At 41.2% G+C, this 19,610-nt stretch overlaps 1 protein-coding gene across 1 annotated transcript; it reads left to right on the forward strand.

Annotated features, from left to right (window-relative positions):
• The first annotated feature begins 10,062 nt into the window (after positions 1-10,062).
• ID2 (inhibitor of DNA binding 2) lies at positions 10,063-12,355 on the forward strand. Its single transcript, XM_075201463.1, has 3 exons — positions 10,063-10,515; positions 10,904-10,968; positions 11,691-12,355. Exons 1-2 carry the CDS (start codon positions 10,171-10,173, stop codon positions 10,958-10,960), a joined length of 402 nt encoding a protein of 133 aa, XP_075057564.1. The 5' UTR covers positions 10,063-10,170; the 3' UTR covers positions 10,961-10,968; positions 11,691-12,355.
• The last annotated feature ends 7,255 nt before the right edge of the window (positions 12,356-19,610 follow it).

Raw genomic sequence — 19,610 nt, forward strand, 5'->3', positions numbered from 1 at the left:
TTAAAAGAATCCAACAACCTTTATTTTGGCAGTGTAAGCACATTACATTTTTCAATCAGTGACTTTAATTAATGACATTCATTCTAACAGAATTAGAGTTGTCATGGCGTTGCAGACCTCTAATAGGAAAAAAACAAACAAACATGCATTAATGTATAAATTTTAACCCTCAATTCAAGTTCTTAAGAAATGAACTTTGCTGGTGCCCAAGTGATAATCTGTACACATCTTGCCCCCAAAAATTCTTAATTTTTGATAAATTAAATATTTTACCTCTTTAGCATTAATAATTCTCAAACCAACCAACATAACTAAGGCCTCATACCCGTTGGTGTTTATTACAAGTAAAATGTATGTAAACGTAGTTGACAAGAGAGACCATTGTTTCTAGTTGTCCCCATACATATAACCACTGTTAGTAGCGCTGCAGTAGTGTTCCAGTTGAACGCATTGTGTTCTATATCCTGCATGTAAACACATTGAGGAACCCTACAGTGGATCCTAAACATTAGTAAAAATAATAGTAGCAATGGCTTGACAAACGCGTTTGCACTTGATATGTGTTTTTTGCTAACGCTAAATAGCCTAATGCAACGCTAAAACACATTTTAGTATTCCTAAATGTCTGTGTGGTCAGTTTTATGATGCAGTCCCGCAGGTGATACTGGGCATATCACCCAATATTGCAGTGCGTGTCTCCCGGCTGCAATGCCTGATAATGGCACTATAAGGATTCCATCCATTATGTGAGGACCAGATTCCCAGCCTAGTGTAAAACCACAGTGCTGATGCCGCCTGTTTCTACAACGTAGACACAATGCAGAGTAAATAAAATGTCACAGACAGTACTTGGACATTGGCTGGTACTGCCAACACTACAAATGTTATTTCTAGAAATCGAGAGATGTTTGTTTTCCCTGAGTCCATCCTTTAGCAGTCAGGCACCAACATCATGTCTGCAAATCCTGTCACAACAAAATCTGCTTCATTGAGCAGTTGCGGAAAACATTGAGGAGATAGCATGGAGACACATGTGCGTATGACACGTCGGAGACATGCTGCTGCAAGCTCTTGTGTTAGATCATAGGCTCTATTTCCTGGCAGTGACCTCAGATGGCTCCACACCATCCTGTGTCAATCTGGCAACAAGCTGTGCCTTCCCAATATCTCCATATGACAGAATGCTGAGGGTGGCATTCAAGACACAGAAGCATATAATGCGATACCCTACACAACACAACACGGCCATGCACGCAACACCTCCACAGTTATGAATTCCTGTGCAACAACTGAAAGCATAAATGAGTAAAACACTAAAGATGTCACAGCAATTGCTCATCCTAGCCCGCAGTTCCTCCTAGTCCAATAGTTCGGCCAGGGCTGGTGGTAAGTAAGGCGGGGGACTACTTGCCAATTATTTTGGCTTAGGGGTGCCTTGAAAACAAATACTGGAGACCCTAGGGGTGCCTCGAAGTGAGAAAGTTTGTGATCCACTGTCCTAGTCAATACAGAGTCGTGGGCATGCTTTGGACAGATCCCCAGTCAGTGGAATTTGATTTCATGCAGGATACGATACACAAACTGGCGTGCGTCGCACTCTGCACCAGTCCCCTTGTGTTTAAGTGAACACAGTTGCTGTGTTTGCTGTTTGACATCAAGGTTGTACCATGACACATTTTTCTGGCAGTGTGATATATGCACCAAATTCACAAGTGTGTTTTCAATTCTCGCCTCATTTATTACCACCAGTGATCAGAGAAGTCACTTATTCCTTCCTCTGCTACATCGTACGAATATTGGCTCATGAAGGCTTATTTATTGTGAGTTGACACAATGGCATAAAAGGAAGGTTCTGGGCCTCAGTGAAATGTTTTGAAACACAACTCCTGCGCGGTATCACACAGGGTGAAATGTAGGTCATGATGGGTATGATAGGCATGTTACCAGTACTGGCGTTTATATTTGTATGTCACCTCCTGCTATATGCTACCAATCACAGGGAAGACAGGGGCACTTGAAGTAATGGTTCTAGCTGAGAACAGAAGCTAAAGACTGGGAATTAAGACAGGAGCTTGTGAAGGATACAGGAAACATCTGGTGAGAAAGAAGCTAGAATGGAACAAGTGGGAAGAAAAGAATCGCTAAGTAGCCATGAGAACCATTTGGATTGAAGAAAGGAATCTCTCACTGGACAGGAAGAATCATTGGGATGGAAGTAAGATGTTCAGAGTTGAGGGGTGAAGGCAAAAAAAATTCTGCGCCGCTATCTGAGCCATCATTTTTTAATGATAATTCTAGTAAAAAAAAATACTTACCATTGAAATCTTCCATCTGTCTCTGATTGCTATCCACTGCAAGCTGCTCAGTCGCCAAGTTTAGCTATCTCTGCTAACATCTGCGTAGTGCAGTTGTCTGCCCACCCCTCTTCTATATTATTATTATTATCATCATCATCATCATCATTTATATAGCGCTACTAGTTCCGCAGCGCTGTACAGAGAACTCACATCAGTCTCTGCCCCATTGGTGCTTACAGTCTAAATTCCCTAACATACACACAGACTAGGGTCAATTTGTTAGCAGCCAATTGACCTACCAGTATGTTTTTTTGGAGTGTGAGAGGAAACCGGAGCACCCGGAGGAAACACATGCAAACACGGGGAGAACATACAAACATCTCACAAATAAGGCCATGGTCGTGAATGGAACTCATGACCTAGTGCTATCAGGCAGAAGTGTTAACCACTTAGCCACCGTGCTGCCCCATACTGCTATGTAGGACTGGTTCTTGTCCATGGCCACTTCTCTTCTGATTTAGTCCCATTGATTTAAACTGTATATAGTCAAGTTCTTACCCTGGTGGAAGCCCAACAGGTATGCCCTTGATAATGAATCTATTGCAATGAAAAGTAGTGACAATAAGAAACGGGGGGAGTAAGGTTGGCTGCACACTACATGGTTTTCAGATGATTATCCAGTCAAACGATAAAAGACCGTTCGGCCCGATATCGCATAAGTGTGTACACTGCAACCATGAACGATTATCGGTCCAAAGCACATCGTATCATTTCATTTGATCTTTAAACCAGACTAAAAATGCCATTCACCGGTGGAACGATGTTGTACCAATCCTGCAGTGTGTAAGCCCTCACAACCAGCAGTGTCCATAGATCTCTATGGGGTGTGGACAGTCACAATGTTTTCAGCTGATGGTTATAACAGATGAAGAGCACAGATCTGAAGGTAAAGTGTCTTTAGTGTGTACATATGAATCGGCATGTTGATGGGGACTTTTTTTGTCAGCAAAATCGTTAAAGATGTCGCATCAAGAGAAATTTTCTGTAGTGTGTACCCAGCCTAAGGGAGGCATCACTTCTGACTTTTATTAGTCTGACGTGAAAGGTACTGACAATGGAGGGAATAGCTGCTGCCTTATCCACATCTGGGTTTTTTGCGTTTATAGTCTGGGCCCCCTGCCATCGTGAATGACATTCATGGTCTATTCCTTGAAGACACAGTATTGTCCAAACTTCCTACTTATGGTGCTCAGGGCCTATCCATTAAAAGGACTCTATAAGTATCACTAACATTCCATTCAGATGCAAAATTTGCCCTTAACCATAAAAAAAGCAAATCAGACACTTTCATTGTCTAACTTGCACAAGACAGATAGAAGCTGATTGGTTGGATTGGTTCAGTGCAAATTGTGCACCTAAATACCATGTTCATAAATGATCCTTCTGGTTTGCTGAAGAGATCGACACGGTGGTTCAGAGTTGGGGTAATGTGGATGCCCGACACCATGGTCCACCAAAGTGCCAATCCAAATAATCAAAGCTTGGTGCCCCATTGGTAATACTTTGAGCTTGCTATCCCACAAGAGCTTTCGTGTCTTTCAGCAGAAAAAAGTCATAGACTCTGTAACCATCTAAATTAGAATTGGGACTATTCTATATAGCTGTTCTCCATTACACTATTATAGGATTAACGCTGCCCATAGCCTTATTTAGAGCCCAGATAATCAACAGTCCTAGGGGCTGCACTCAGCTAACATGTTGTGGGTGAACATCTCCATTTAGGTGCAAGACCAACTTTAAAAAATGTGCACACAAATAATATTTAATTGGCTACAATCAGGAACCTCTATTGCATTTATATACTTTTTTAAAATGACTTAATAATACCCACAAGTCGTTTCACAGTGATAGATACTTTGATTCCGCTTTTCACACTTCAAATTAAAATAAAATGAGTTTCATTTGTTATTAAAAAAATTGCATTAACTTTTTTCATATGAAAAAATTGCATTATTTTCAGATAATATTTTCAGCCCAGGTGATTGCTGTTGGACAACAAGTGTATCAAGCAGCAGTAGAGTAATATATAATTGTAAAAAGGAGCCAGGTCGGCAGGCATGTTTAAATGTTCACGCTACTATCGTCTCTGCATTTTCTCTGAAATAGAGCTGCAGGTCTAAGCCATTGACAATTTCATGTGTTTATGCTACATAGAGGCAGGCGGTTTATTTCTGTTTTTTTTTTTATTACATTCTTGCACCTGTCACAACATGGTTGAACATAGTACCAGGCTACAGATGCATGTAAAGCATTTGCACGTACATGGCTGCCTATAGCATGTGTAAACGACAGGTAAGGTTTAAAGTTTGCTATTCAAAGGCCCCACAAAGCAGTAAACTGGTTAAAATACGGTTACAATCCGTAAGCGAGTACAATCCATCACAGCCACTTATAAAGTGTTTTCTTCAGTAACATGATTAACTGTCAAAGCAATAGATTAGGATAAATCCTGTGCAAATATGTTTACTCTGACTGTGTCTTATTCCAATTAAATATGTCTCTAATGTGGATGCTAGGATGAGACACGATTACAGCAGGGCATTTATATCCGGTTTAGCTAAATGAAAAGTCTCGTCGCCAAAACCGGTTTTGAAAAATTATCACCAGGAAAGTAAAGAAAAACAAGATCACGAGAAATGTGTCTACAAAGGAAACCCGAGAATGCTTTAATACATAAACATACACAGGCGTCTTATTATTCAATATTAATTAGTCGCCAGTGCAGTACTAGAGAGAAAGAAAGGGTGAAAGCTTTATGTTAACACTCCTCACTGAAAAGGTCATTTGCAAACGTTTGATGTTCTGACTGATGACATGAATACTGTATACACACCTGCAAAATGTTCTTTTATAGGAGAGTTTATGGATGTAGACCCTGCCATAAACACAAACACATCCAGTAATCAGTAGCATATTTTGATGCGGAGGGTGGCAGACATGCAGGTGTGCCATAGGTACCAACGCTAACAGGTTAGGGAAAGATTGGACCAGTTTGGGGGTGGCAGGTGGAATCCGCACTACACTGATTACTCTCTAAATCTAGATTGTTTAACTACAGCGCAAACATACTTCTGCTTCATAGATAGATTCTCATCCATTCTTACCTGATTTATATATCAGGAAACACTGGTAGGCTTTTACTTAGCTACTGATACGTGTTAATAGTAAACAAGATAATCTTTGCACAGCAGGTGTGTAGTATAGGTCAAAGTCTCTATAAGATCATAAGATCATCACATAAGCAAACCGCAACATAGCTTAGTGTCATCATCACCATTTATTTATATAGCGCCGCTAATTCAGCAGTGCTGTACAGAGAACTCGCTCACATCAGTCCCTGCCCTATTGGAGCTTACAATCTAAATTCCCTAACACACACACACAGGCCGACACAGACTAGGGTCAATTTTGATAGCAGCCAATTAACCTACTAGAATGTTATTTGGAGTGTGAGAGGAAACCAGAGCACCCAGAGGAAACCTACGCAGACACGGCAAGATCATACAAACTCCTCACAGATAAGGCCATGTTGGAAATTGAACTCAAGACCCCAGTGCTGTAAGGCAGAAGTGCTAACCACTTAGCCACCATGCTACCCATACAGTTAGATCCAAACGGACAGAGTTTATATTTAGACAATTAGTACCGCTTCAGAAACCCTTCTAAATCATCTCTCTGTACACTTGAATGGGACTTAAAAAGAATGCTATAGGTTTTGTTTCATCAACCCACCACTTCCAGGCGTCTTTACCCCAATACTCACAGGTGTTAGCATTTTTAGGTTTTCTCCAAGCTCAAAAATCTTTAAGTGTGTTTAAAAAAAAAAAAAGCCTGTCTGGGCATAGCCTTATACAACTAGACATAGCTAATGACGGTGGTTAATTTAATCTGAGTATGAGTCTGAATTATACAGTAATGATTTCCAGCAAGAGAGAATGGGGCTGTACTGGGAAGCCCAGCACATTGTGGGAACCGAAGAATAGGATGTAACAATAAGTAACCTTGTCACCAGGACGATGCTGACCTCGGTAATGGCAATTCTTAGTGCTTATCATGTATGGCGTACAAGTTAATATGTACTGAAGATTGTTAACAAACGAATAAATCACATTGCAATGGTTGGTTCATAGGTTTCATTTCTATTAAGAATCAATAAACTTTAAAGTTGTACAGAAAAATATGTACGAAATACAATTGTATTTTGAGCATGTCCGGTGGGCAGGTCAGGTTGGGTGCTATAGGATGTCTGTGTACTGTGTACTAGTACTGTATTATCACCATATTCATAGGTCAGATTGGGGGTGTAGTGTCCTATGTCTGTATATAGTGTAATATAATTGTATTATCATAACGCCTAGTGGTCTGGTCATGTTGGGGGTGTAGTGTCCTATGTCTGTATAGAGTGTAATAGAATTGTAATATCATAATGTCCAGTGGTCAGGTTGTATAATAGTAAAATAGATATAATAGAATTCTGCTATCATAATGTCCAGTGGTCAGATTGGGGGTATGGCGTAATATAATTGTATTATCTTAATATCCAGTGGTCAGGTCAGGTTAGGGATGTAGTGTCCTATATCTGTACATAGTATAATATAATTGAATTATTATAACGCCCAGTAGTCAGGTCAGGTTTGGGGTGTAGTGTCCTATGTCTGTATAAAGTGTAATATTATTGTATTATCATAATATCCAGTGGTCAGGTTTGGGATTTGCACCATCTCTCCAATGTCATTGGAAGACAGGGTTGCTGCAAATTAAATTGCATTGTTTATTGTAGTTAAAGTACATAAAAATGCACACAGATAAAAAAAAAAGCTATATAAATTAAAAAATATACACAAAAAACCCTATTTTCTAGAGTGTATAGTTTCAGAGAACATACAGGTTGGGCTACCGGTATGGTGTTGTACAGTGATTAGAATTTTAGTTTCTCCTATGGTGGATAGTAGTAAATATTTCACCTATAAGTACTACCGAGTTCGTAGGCTTGTTGCTGGCTTCTGTTTTGTGGGAGCTTTACATATGTGAAGACAGTTAACTGAAGGGGGTCCTCTATTTAAAATATACACCTGTTACAATCATATGATTTAATTTGTTACATATATTATACAAACAGTAGAAATTAAAAAAAAAATTCATTTATGACATCATATCCTAACATAGTATCTAACTTGATCTGAATTTCATATCCTAATCGAAAGCTGAACATGTCCTGAAACAATGTACATATTTACACAGAGGAAATGTGTTCACATAAATCACGTATATTAAAGTCATGCACAATTGCCTGGTACAGTAAGAGAGGCGATACTCCCAACCCACTGACAGCGTTACTGAGGCACATTGTGTATGCTCTGGAAACGTCTCTGTTACCGTGGTAACTTTTGTGAAGCAATCACTCATTCTTTGATTTACAATCTGACTGATAAGATCTGATGGCAATGTGTGTACTACAATTGTATATGGATGTGATTGCACGGGGATGCCATTGTCTGCTCAGAAACTCTGCGGTCAGCTTTCTTATTATTTGTTTATAGATGTGGTAGCATCTCAGATAAAGCAGCCTTGTTCAGTCCATATGCACAGACACTGGTGCTAGCCTATGTTTCTAATGTGTTTTGACAATTCACTTGTACCTCCTGCTGTTCTTCCTCAAAACCACTCATCAGGCTCTCCAGAGAAGGAGAAGTAAATCTAGCAGGCAGCTTTGTATCCTCTCGGAGCTGTGTAGGGTCCTGAACCACTACTATTACTGTATCAATTTGTTACACTTTAAAGACACTCAGTGTCAACCTACAGTGCCAGCGTGAGATAAATGGAATGAGATTAACCTCATACGGAGAGGAGGGGAATAACGCTGTCTCCTGCTTGCTTTCACTTCTCCAGACCTTGAAGTGGAAATGCCTGCGATATTACTCAGCAAGCAAGCTGTCAGTCTTCACACAGCTACATAGTCACCTTTATTTACCCATAACACAGGGCTAGAGTCCTGCATTCCTTCTAGGAGTCAATGGGCTTCATTATCTGTGTTTACACAATGATAAGTAAATATTTCTGTTTATTTCTAAATACTGTATGCTGTGGGAAAGTGCTGTCAACTAAAATCTCTGAAAATATACATAAACATGATGGCATTTGGGCAAATACAGAATCTATGCTGATGGCTTGGCTTATATAAGATATCTGTTACTGCACTATAGAGTGCCTGCTTTCTTAATTTATAAATTTATATATATATATATATATATATATATATGATATTGTTAACAAATGTTGCACTCTAGCTATGTAATGTATGAATAATATATGTGGATTTATGGTTGCTGGTTTACACAAACAAGGTGACCTCATTCAGGTGGGGTCTACGGAAAAGGTAACCTACCTTTTCTAAGTGACATTTGCCTACATCAGAAACCTATTATATATCTATCTGTACATAATATATCTATCTGTACATAAAGGGGACAAGATAGCTGATTATTTTACATTCTATGTGATGCTTTTGGCTGCTGTGGGATCCATCCTATTGACACACACAAGACATTGGTGCATGTTGCAGGCTGTGCTGTGTGATGTGAGCCCATGGTCAGCTATTTACTAGCACAGCTGTGGTGACATAGACACGCCCCCTGCTGCCAATAATTGGTTTAGAATGCGGAAGGGACTCACGCAAGATTTGCCAAGATCTCGGCAATTTCTAGGACCGTAACTGCTTCCACAACTGCCACACGTTTTTCTATTAAGCTGTGTTTTATTTTGTGTCATTTTAGCAACTTGCATTTTTGTGGTTCAGTGTTGTTCACCAGGTGTACTGTGCCATCATTTTATTTCTGCATGTCCTTTGCCTGAAATCTAGTTGTTCCTGCGGCTCTACACATATTCACTGCCTTGTATAATGTTTAAACCTGCTCTTTTAGTAATCTCTCTCCGAGTCCATTATCTGCTAGTCCGCAAACAATACGATCTCTAATCAGCCATTCCTTTAAACCATCAGACTCACAGGTTTTGCCAAGTGATCGCAGTTCTGTCACATATTGATCAGGACTATCTGCTTTCTTCTGACCTCAAGTGAAAAACGTATATATCTTTCATATGTCACATTCTTTCTTGGGACAAAGTATTCTTCAAACTTTTGCCTTATAGAGGATAAGACCATATTAACTGTCCAGAACATCCCCTATTACGTGGAGTAATATAGATGCCTTTGTTTTTCCTTCCTCCTGGTCTGCAGCACATGCAGCAAGGTATACATTAAACCTTTGTTTAAATCTCTTCCAATCTTTTGCATGCTTTTCTGGAGGAGTCAATCTATCCACTGCTTATCCACAGTTGCAATGTGACAAGTTCAGTTCAGAGCAGATTCTTACTCACTGTTCAACACAGACAAACGGCCTGCAGGATCTCTGCACACTATGAGCATCTATAGTCCTTGACAACCTCTTCTGACACCAGGTTTTGTTTGTGCTTCTTTTGGATTAATGAACACTGGAGCCTGGATAGAACTATGTGCTTCTTTATTCAGCCATTACAGAACTACAACATCATATTAAGCCACACCCCATTTCCCAGCCCCACCCCCTGGCCTTGGGATCGTCACTAAAGACTCAGGCTTAGTCAACCAGTAAGGGAGTGTCAACAAATACTCTGCCTAGTTCAATTGTGCAAAAACATCACAGGCTATATAAGGCACTGCTGAAAGCTGATCGGCTCATTCTGAGCTAGTCAGGACAAGTGTTGCAGCTAGTGGAGAAAGAGCTGCTGTCACATCTTATCTGTGTGTGGGAATCTTGTGTATCTACAGCCGGGGACCATGAAAGCTTTCAGCCCAGTACGATCCGTCAGGAAAAGCAGCCTAACGGAGCACAGTCTCGGCATCTCCCGGAGCAAAACACCAGTGGATGATCCCATCAGCCTGCTTTACAACATGAACGACTGCTACTCCAAGTTGAAGGAGCTGGTGCCCAGCATCCCCCAGAATAAGAAAGTCAGCAAGATGGAAATCCTCCAACATGTCATTGATTACATCCTGGACCTGCAGATTGCCCTGGACTCTCACCCCAACATTGTCAGCCTGCATCACCCGAGGCTGACATCTCCCTCCAGCAGGACCCCTCTGACAACCCTGAACACAGACATCAGCATCCTGACACTGCAGGTACAGCGCTAGGTCCAGCTGTCACTTCAATGTGTCCTGTGCATGGTCATCACCCCTACCTGGTGCGATGCATGAACCCCCCTCACCCTAATCCTATGCAAGTGTACTGTGTATGGTCCGTGACCCCTAATATACTGTGCGTGATTCCCTCATAGTCCACCGCTAGATGCCCGATCACCCCTTCTCTCTGCTGCATTGTGTGTGATCTCCTCCCCTGGTTACTGACCAGTCCCTGTCTCCTGGTGCTTTGTGTGTATGACCCCCCTACTCCTGATGTCCAGACTCTGTCCTGGTGCATGTTGTACAGCCCTCTCTCTTGGTGCACTCTACTCGTATCATTTGTTTATTGCTACATAGTTACACGTGCTTGTTTTATCTTCTGTTCCAGGCGTCTGATTTATCCACAGAGTTTATCACGAATGACAGTAAAGCTCTTTGTCCTTAAACAAAATGGTGAGTGTCTGTTACTCTGTAGTGTGTGGGATTGCTTGTTTTACATATATAGGGCATCACATGTATGAGATTCTGTGGGTGTCCATCCCAATAGAACAATATACTCTCCCCTAGTATGTGCAATATTCGTGCCCCCTCTGTGCCACACAATAGCTGCCACCTTATCCTAAAGCCTTAAATATTAAATGAAATAATTGATGCAAACAGCAGACTGGTGTCTACATTCATCGCAGTTAATAGATCCAAGGAGAGAATGGTTTGAACCTCCTCCCTCCCCTTTCTCCATCATATGTTCCCGTTTAACCTGTGCTTTGCCTGGGAGCCTGATTTTGGTCTCATCCCATTAATCTCTTGACACCCTGAAGTGGCTACGCCTAGACTTCTAATTATGCTGCAAAATGGGTTTCATTTGGGGGTTCCCTGCACCTTATTAATCCGTGCGCTCAGTGTAAATGGAGTGGGGTGTAATATCTGCCTCTCTAGAATCCTGCTAATTCTAGAATGACTGGGTGAGCTGTCAGGAGAGGGTGATACAGGACACCCAGGGTCTATAGAGTAGTGTCTAGCCCGGGAAGGGTTAATCCCCCAGCTCCTGTGTACATCTGGAGGACTGAGATCGCCCCCAATGAGTGTTTGGTTAAATGTGCGGTGTGGCTTCCTCACTGGCGCCAGTCTGTCTCCTGATCGCTTCCACTAAAACCCTCCTTCTCAATCTCTTGCAGGTGTTCAGATTGACTGTTTTTCTTTGCACAACATGGCTACAAGACTTCTCTATTTCACTATTTGAGTACGGCATTTGTACAGGAGCTTGTGGAAGAGGGGGGGATCCATGTGGCTATGAAAAGGGACTCTCATCCAGTTCTGTTTTTTATTTTATTTTTTTATTTTAAACCCTGATTATTATTTTTTTTATTTTTTGCTCCCAGCCAAGATATGGACTGCTGTTTTTAGTTATTTATGAAAGACTTTAATTGCCCTTTCCTAATGGGGGAAGGCTTAATCTACTATTCTCTCCTACATGGGGAGTGGAAGTTAAAGTTGTACCACAAGGGGATTTGCCACTTTACCAACAGCTTATTTTTCTTTTAGCCTTTTATTTAATAAAGGGCGAAGCATCCAGGCAAGACGGACAAGAGCGCTCGGTTAGATATTTTATCAGATTGGACTTTACATCCAGGACTGAATGCAATTTGTACATAGATACATAAGACATTGTGAACTCTTTATTCAAAGTTTCTCTTCCTTCCCTTGTACAGTAGCAGAGATGCTCCAATTTCTGCATATGTGTAATGATGAAACTTAATCATGCTGAACTTTTTATAAAAGTTTGGTTGTAAGCTTTTTTTTTTTTTTATACAGAATAAATCAATGGTGTTTATTAAAATGACTTATTTAGTTTTGTGGGTTTAATCCATCGAGACAGGAACTGTTTAATTCTTTTTTTAGCAGTAACATATTATGCAGCACTTAAGCCAGAATGTTCATTTATTCACAAATGTCCCTGTCCCTAATTTCCCACAAATACACTGGGGCTAATGAAGTTACTGGTATTTCTGGACTGTAGAAGGAAAGGGTGTATCTGACGGAAGCCCACAGGAACAAGGAATATTCTATAAACTATGCTCATAGCATCCTGGTGGGAATACTGCCTAGGGCTCTGCTGCAGGGCAGCAATGCTAACCACTGTGCAACTAGTAAGGTTAATCATTTGTACATCCCGTTTGCATACTATCTATATCAATGCTTGTGCAAAACATCATAAGATTCATATTACGGAATCTATACACTTACATGATTAGCTAATCATCTTAACAGCGAGCTGAATGGAGTTAAATTTTGTTCATGATATCGCCCTATAGGGGTGTTAAACAGACAATTTTAAACTGTATCCTACAGATCTCTGTATTATCGCTACTAACACAGAACTGTAGACAATTGTGTACAAGTCACCTCGGGACAGTGGTGAATTATTGCAGTCAATGTGCCCACTGTAAAGATGACAAATTGTACTGATGTATGTGGTGGCTGTCCAGTTGTGTGGCCACAATCGTCAGTCTGCTGATAGACAGATATTTGTTTTACTGATCCTGTCTGAGCCCCCCCAACCTCCTTGCACGTTGGACAAACTGCCTCTTACCTCCCGGTGCCAGCTGTACAGACTATAAAATGACAAAATAGACTAAAGAGAATTTTTAATATACTCCGATCCACAGCTGCTTTCCCACAAATTGCCTGATTCATAGTCTATAAGTAAAATACCTCTGCTTAGTCAAAGTCCTGGGAGGGGGAGGTAAGGTTGAAATAACCATTATGTTACTGATTAAACTTTGGCTGCTCCTTGAAGGTACATCAGAATTGAATTAGCATGTAATAAGACTCTCCCTTTTTTTTCTTTTTCCCCCCTCCTCTAAAAATCCAATTGGAGAGTTCTGGTATGTCTTCCCACCCTTGTTACAAATCTGCATTAATGTCTTACTCTATTAACACTTGCACATAGTTGGATGGTGAATTGTATCTTGTGTAAACTGTCTAATGTCACACTTCACTTCTGGACAAAGTTGTGCATAGATATTAGCAGAAGTCAAATTATGATTATTCATTCCCTTTCTAGTCCAGATGAAAAATATAATTCCATTCTCAACTGCATAGAAATTTATTTTTTTTTTTAACTAACGAAACTCATCAGATTAAAGTGAAATGCACAAGTTAATCTTTATTTAACGATAGCGTATTGGTTGACACTTGCGCTCTTCGTATCTAGCGCGACAGTCGCAGAGGGTGGAACCAGACTGGTGTAAGTTACCGGCGTCCTCTGCAGTTGGCCACAGTTGCGTTGGATCCTGTTTCTGAGTGGAAGGGGTTAATGTTGCAGCCTGAGGACTGCGGGCTGGGATGACTCTTACCGTGACAGGAAACCTTCTCACCTGTGCGCTGTAACACTTTAACCTGAGCTAAACAGGTGTTTGGGAGGCGCCAAACAGTCTAGAGCAGCTGCCCTTCCTTGCCCTTGACACAGAGTATCTGGGAGGCAGAGCAGTGCTAACATAACACAAACATGACTTTGACAAGAGGGGGCTATCGGTGAACACACACTGGTACGGTGCTAATCATGGAGGGTCTATCTTGCTCCTGTAACCACACGCAGAGCACTGGTATGTTCTATAACAGACCACCTAATCTGGGACAGCTGTAGACACCTATCACAGATCAGTGGGCTTGCTGGCCATTGCATTCCCCACCCACCCACTCTCTCCCTGGGTGTCTTGTGGCATTCTGCACTCATGCCTTTGTATCATGGCAGACAATGGGGCACTTTAGATGATATATAACCATCTTTGTAGTGGAAATGCACTGACAGTAGCCCTCTCACCCCACTTTGCCACTATAACTCAGTGTAACCCTGGTGGAGGATACTGATGCTAACGATGAGTGCAAACTTCAGGCTGTAATTCGGCAGATATATATTCTGTATATAGTTATCAGACTCCCTTTTCTAGAGGAATCCGTGTCAGTTTACAGAAATAACTTGGTGGACACAAATGTATATATATTATTTTTAACCCTGCTGGTTCCAGACTGCAGTCACATGTGTGGCTTGGTTCGATTTGAAACCATGTGAAATTCCAACTTGTATTAAGTTTATTTTATTTTTTAATATATATTTTTAATTTATATAAACCTGGATTGCAATAATCTAAACTATACCGCAGTTCATTTGTTGTTGTTTTAATACGGAGTCATTTTATAAAGTTAATCTCCCTCCCCACCCATTCTAGATCATGTTAATTAATGTGCAAGAAAGAAATTTAGCTCCTACCAAGATCCACAAATAATTCTAACAATTGCTATACACTGAAATTAAATTATCCCCATAGCCTCCTTAGGAGTGTCAATATGTCAGCGCAGTCATAAGATAAGACCTTATAAGATTAAAGCTGGGTACACACTACACAGTTTTCATCCAATAATTGCCTAAATCAGCTGACATACGATTGCTCGTTCAAAAGTCGGGTCAGTGTGTGCAGTGACAGGATGGTCGAAAGTCTGCCCAAATGGACGATTGTCGCCTCATTTGGTTGGTCGTACCGTTTAATATTTTCGTTCCAATCTCGTTTCCGCTGTGTAGTGTGTATAAACTTCTGACCGATCCACAACAGTGAGTATGAAATTAATCATTGCTCACGACAACATGGCTGTAAAAAGTCGCTTAAGAGACGTCCGCTCTTCCCTTTATCGTCCTAAACAAGGCTAGTGTGTATGCAGTCCATGGACCGAGCGATCGGATCATCGATCGCATGTAAAATCGCTCGGCATAAAAAGTTGGTTGAAATTTCTGTAGTGTGTACCCAGCTTTAGACTAGTGAAGGTGGCAAGTAGCAGACTGTAATAATTAACACATACTCTCCTGTTACACCTACACACTGCAGAGTGTACTGTGTCTCTTACCAATGGATTGTTCACAGTTCTGAAGTGGACTGAGAAGAGGTGTAAAATGTCACAATGGCAGCAGATCTCCCCCTATGTAATACACCTTTTTCAATAGAATATATCATTTTTTTGTCCCCATGATATGCTAGAAGACCTCCAAGGCTTTGTCGTTTATCAAACTACAACACAACCTAAATCATGGTGACAGCAGTTGTACATGGGGTGTAATCACAGAACCTGTGATAATTTATTATTGGTTTAGTTCAGAAGAAAATTATTCTTCCACTGTGCTATATGGTTTGCTGCCCTCCAGACACTAAGCGATGGTAAGTAGCATCATGGAGATTATCAGTGGTATTACTGCTGCAGGCCATCTCACATACATGTATCCACTTATACAGCACATATTCTAAATCACTGTACAATGGAACAGGTCAACATAGATATACACATACACAGTGGGTTTAATATATATATATATATATATATATATATATATATATATATATATATATATCAGCTGTGAAGTAGTTTGTAATCATAATATACCTACAACCAGTGGTGGAGCTGGGCTGATATATGTTGGTAGGCCGTACTGCCATTTCTCCTTCTTTAATTGTAAAGCTATCAAATTCCATTGACCTAAATTTTCCATACTGTGAGATCTAAACATCCACTTCGACCACTGTTTGCTACTAATAAAGTATTTGTATACAAACAGTAAAGGCAATAATATGTAATGATACAATGCAATCCCCCAGGCTACTAGTACATAATGTATATTACTAAAGGAAAATTATATATATATATATATACCGATCAGCCACAACATTGCATCTTGGTGCCACCTCTTCCCCCAGGTAAATGCACATGCACCTGGCTGTCCACATGATGTAAAGCAAATGATTCATCAGACCAGGCCACCTTCTTACATTGCTCCTTGGTCCAGTTCTAGCGCTCACTCGCCCACTGTAGGCGCTTTTGGAGGTGGACAGTGGCAGCATGGGCACTCTGGCCATTCTGCGGCCATGCAGCCCCATGCGCGGTGTTCTGACATCTTTCTATCATAACCAGCATTAACTTTTTCAGCAATTGTTGCTACAGTAGTTCTGAGGGATTGGACCAGACCGGCTAGTCTTCATTCCCCACGCGCATCAATGAGCCTATGGTGCCCATGAGGCTGTGTCCAGTTCACTGGTTGTCCTTCCTTGGACCAGTTTTGGTAGGTACTAACCACTGCATACCGGGAACACCCCACAAGACCTGTCTTTTTGGAGATGCTCTGCCCCAGCCGTCTATCCATCACAATTTGGCCCTTGTCAAAGTGGACCAGATCTTTTACACTTGTCCATTGTTCCTGCTTCCAGCACATCAACTTCAAGAACTGACTGTTCACTTGCTGCCTAATATATCCCACCCCTTGACAGGTACCACTGTAACGAGATAATCAATGTTATTCACTTCACTTGTCAGTGGTTTTAATGTTGTGGCTGACCAGTGTATAGATACTGCAATATCATTTTTGTAGATGGCAACAAATTTCAGCCTCAATTTGTGTATTTTGCAGTTTTTGTTCCATCCAGTGTCTGTCAGAACGATCCCGCAATAGAAATCTCTAATGAGAAGTTAAGTAGCTCTCTGGCTCCCTCTAGCTGCCAAATAACTTAATGCATTTACTTGTGTCCGGTATTTTTATAGTAGATGGTATCCCTGCTCTTGCCAGTAGATAAAGCATCCGGCTGATAAACATTTTGCTCTCCTTCCTGTTCTGCTAATCTAGAAGCCAGTCTCTAGTGTGTCAGCAGGCCGCTGAGCAGAGCCACACTTACTGAACTATCATCTTGACATTGTCCCTTCTTAAAACACAGCGGATCGCTACTCTGCAGTCAGGGTATTTTTAGTTAGACGTTTCCTGGAGAGGAAAAAGTAAAGCCACACTTCCTATACCGCTGTTGTGAAACAGCTTTCATGCAGAGCTGTGTAAGCTGAGAGAGGAGATCCGGCCCAAATAACAAACTCTCAAGATGAGATGATGCACAGCAGACCCATGCAGGATGAGAGTAACCTGCGGCATGGCTTAATGTAGTGCTGGGGGGAACACATAGACAGCTTATTAGATCCTTAGAACAAATCACATTACTTATCTGCATTATGTTGAGCTATTATACACTGTAGTTCTATACACAATGGGGCTGATACCAAGCAGGACGTACGGCAGTGCGCGTAGCGTATCTTGTGTGAAATCGCTCTGCGCATGTCCAGAAACTAGGGAAAATTTGTTGGTTTTCCATGCGCTGTTTGTAAGAATACATTTTGCATCAAACACAGCATCATCCAATATCTCCTAAGCTTCTGTTAAACTGCAAATAACTTGTTTCTTTGTTTATTCACGCAGGGGCGGCTGAACACGGTAAGCGGCAGGAGGGCGCCAGTTTACCAGGCAGTCGCCAACCTGTCTGCATCAATTAAATATTTTTCCCCTGTTGTGGGAAGTCTGGTGGGTGCTGTTCCCACTTCAGAGTCCAGTACTGGATCAAGCATGGTGGTTTGGGAGAGTGGTGCATGTAGGCTTCACGTTGCGTGCATCATGCCAAGCACACGGGATGTCAGATAACCCAGCCCCAGTATTCAAGCTGTTTTTGTTAAAGCATCAGTAATATTATGTAATTATTCACATCAGGCCCTGCCCCATTGGAGCTTACATTCTAAGTCACACACTTATACATTTTATCAGAAGATAATTAACCTACTAGAATGTGTTTGGACTATGGTAGGAAACCCACACAAATACAAGCCCCACACAGATAGGGCTCTGGTTGGAATTTAATACATGTCCCCAGTGCTGTCGGACAACAATGCTAACCACTGTGCCACAGTTGGAATCAGGGGAGGGCTGGGGCTGGCACATTCTAACGTGGGGGGGACAAGACTTGACTCGGCAGCCTATTTTATATGAAAAAAATGCGGGTGGCCCAGCCCAAGGTGGACCTCTATGGGACCGGCCCGGGGGGCAGATGCCCCTGGTTGGAATAAATATGTTTCTTTGGTGTTTAGCTGACGCCACAGTCCACACCTTTCGTGCAGTGTGTTCCATCAATCTCAGCATTCCAGAAAAACACATTAGCCTAATCCCAGACCATATGGTTAAATGACAGATTGGAGAATAACATTGTCCAGGATCCATAGAAAATGTCAAAGTAAGTTTGAAGACAACTTTTAAGTTAGGTAAACTGATGCAAGTTTGACACGGGACGTTCCGAAATATACATTTTTTTGTGAAACAAACCAGGGGACACAGAGTAGTTAGAAACTGGATCACATTTTGAATACCAGGTAGATTTCACAATTAGTGTTATGGACATTGACCAACAAGGGATCAATATTCCTGATATTATACTTAAAGCAGCAATCCCATATTTTTTTTTTAATTTTTTTTTTACATAAACCATTGTGGCTATAAGAACAATATTTGTATTTACCATTTTCCCTTGTTTTTTTCCTTCAGGCTGCTACTTATGATTTATGATTGTGTACTGCCATGACAACCACAGTCGCATGGCACATATGAGGTGAGCAGAGAGGCTTTTGAACACCCCTCTGAGCTCTGTCTGCAGTATGAAGTCCTTCTACATCCCCCTCTGCCATCACATGACACGCTGAGAGTCTGTGAGCCTGTGTCTGCCTATGTCTGTGTCTGGCAGCCATTTTTGTTTGCAGGAGGATAGCTGAGAAAAATGACGAGATGTGAGCCTAAAAGGTTAGAACTTACTATTTAAAGAATTAACAAAATATTCGATGTGGGTTTGCTGCTTTAATCAGAAGGATGAATACGAAAATGTTCCCAAACGTGGATGTTCCAAATCTGGGGAGCTCTGATTTACTGTGGCAAGTGGGATAACCAGCCGAAAATATTTCCTGCAGCACAACCCTCCTCAAAGGGAAAGTCTACAGAAATAAATATTATAAGATACAACCCAACTAGACAAAATACGAGGGTCCCGTCCCCAAACACCTTCACCATTCATAGCGTTATCATTCCCACTAGTGCCTTCTTCCATTTAGCAGTGGAGGACTATGGATGGCGGTTTGGCTGAAGACAGTATGAGCTGCATAGATGTAAGAAATGATGGCTATAGGATGCCTCTGTGTACGACAAGTGTCCTGTAGCCTTGGATTTAGCCGTCATTGTAAGACAATATAGCAGAGACGTTTGG

The sequence above is a fragment of the Mixophyes fleayi genome, chromosome 3 (genome assembly GCF_038048845.1).
Source record: "Mixophyes fleayi isolate aMixFle1 chromosome 3, aMixFle1.hap1, whole genome shotgun sequence".
Lineage (NCBI taxonomy): Eukaryota > Metazoa > Chordata > Amphibia > Anura > Limnodynastidae > Mixophyes > Mixophyes fleayi.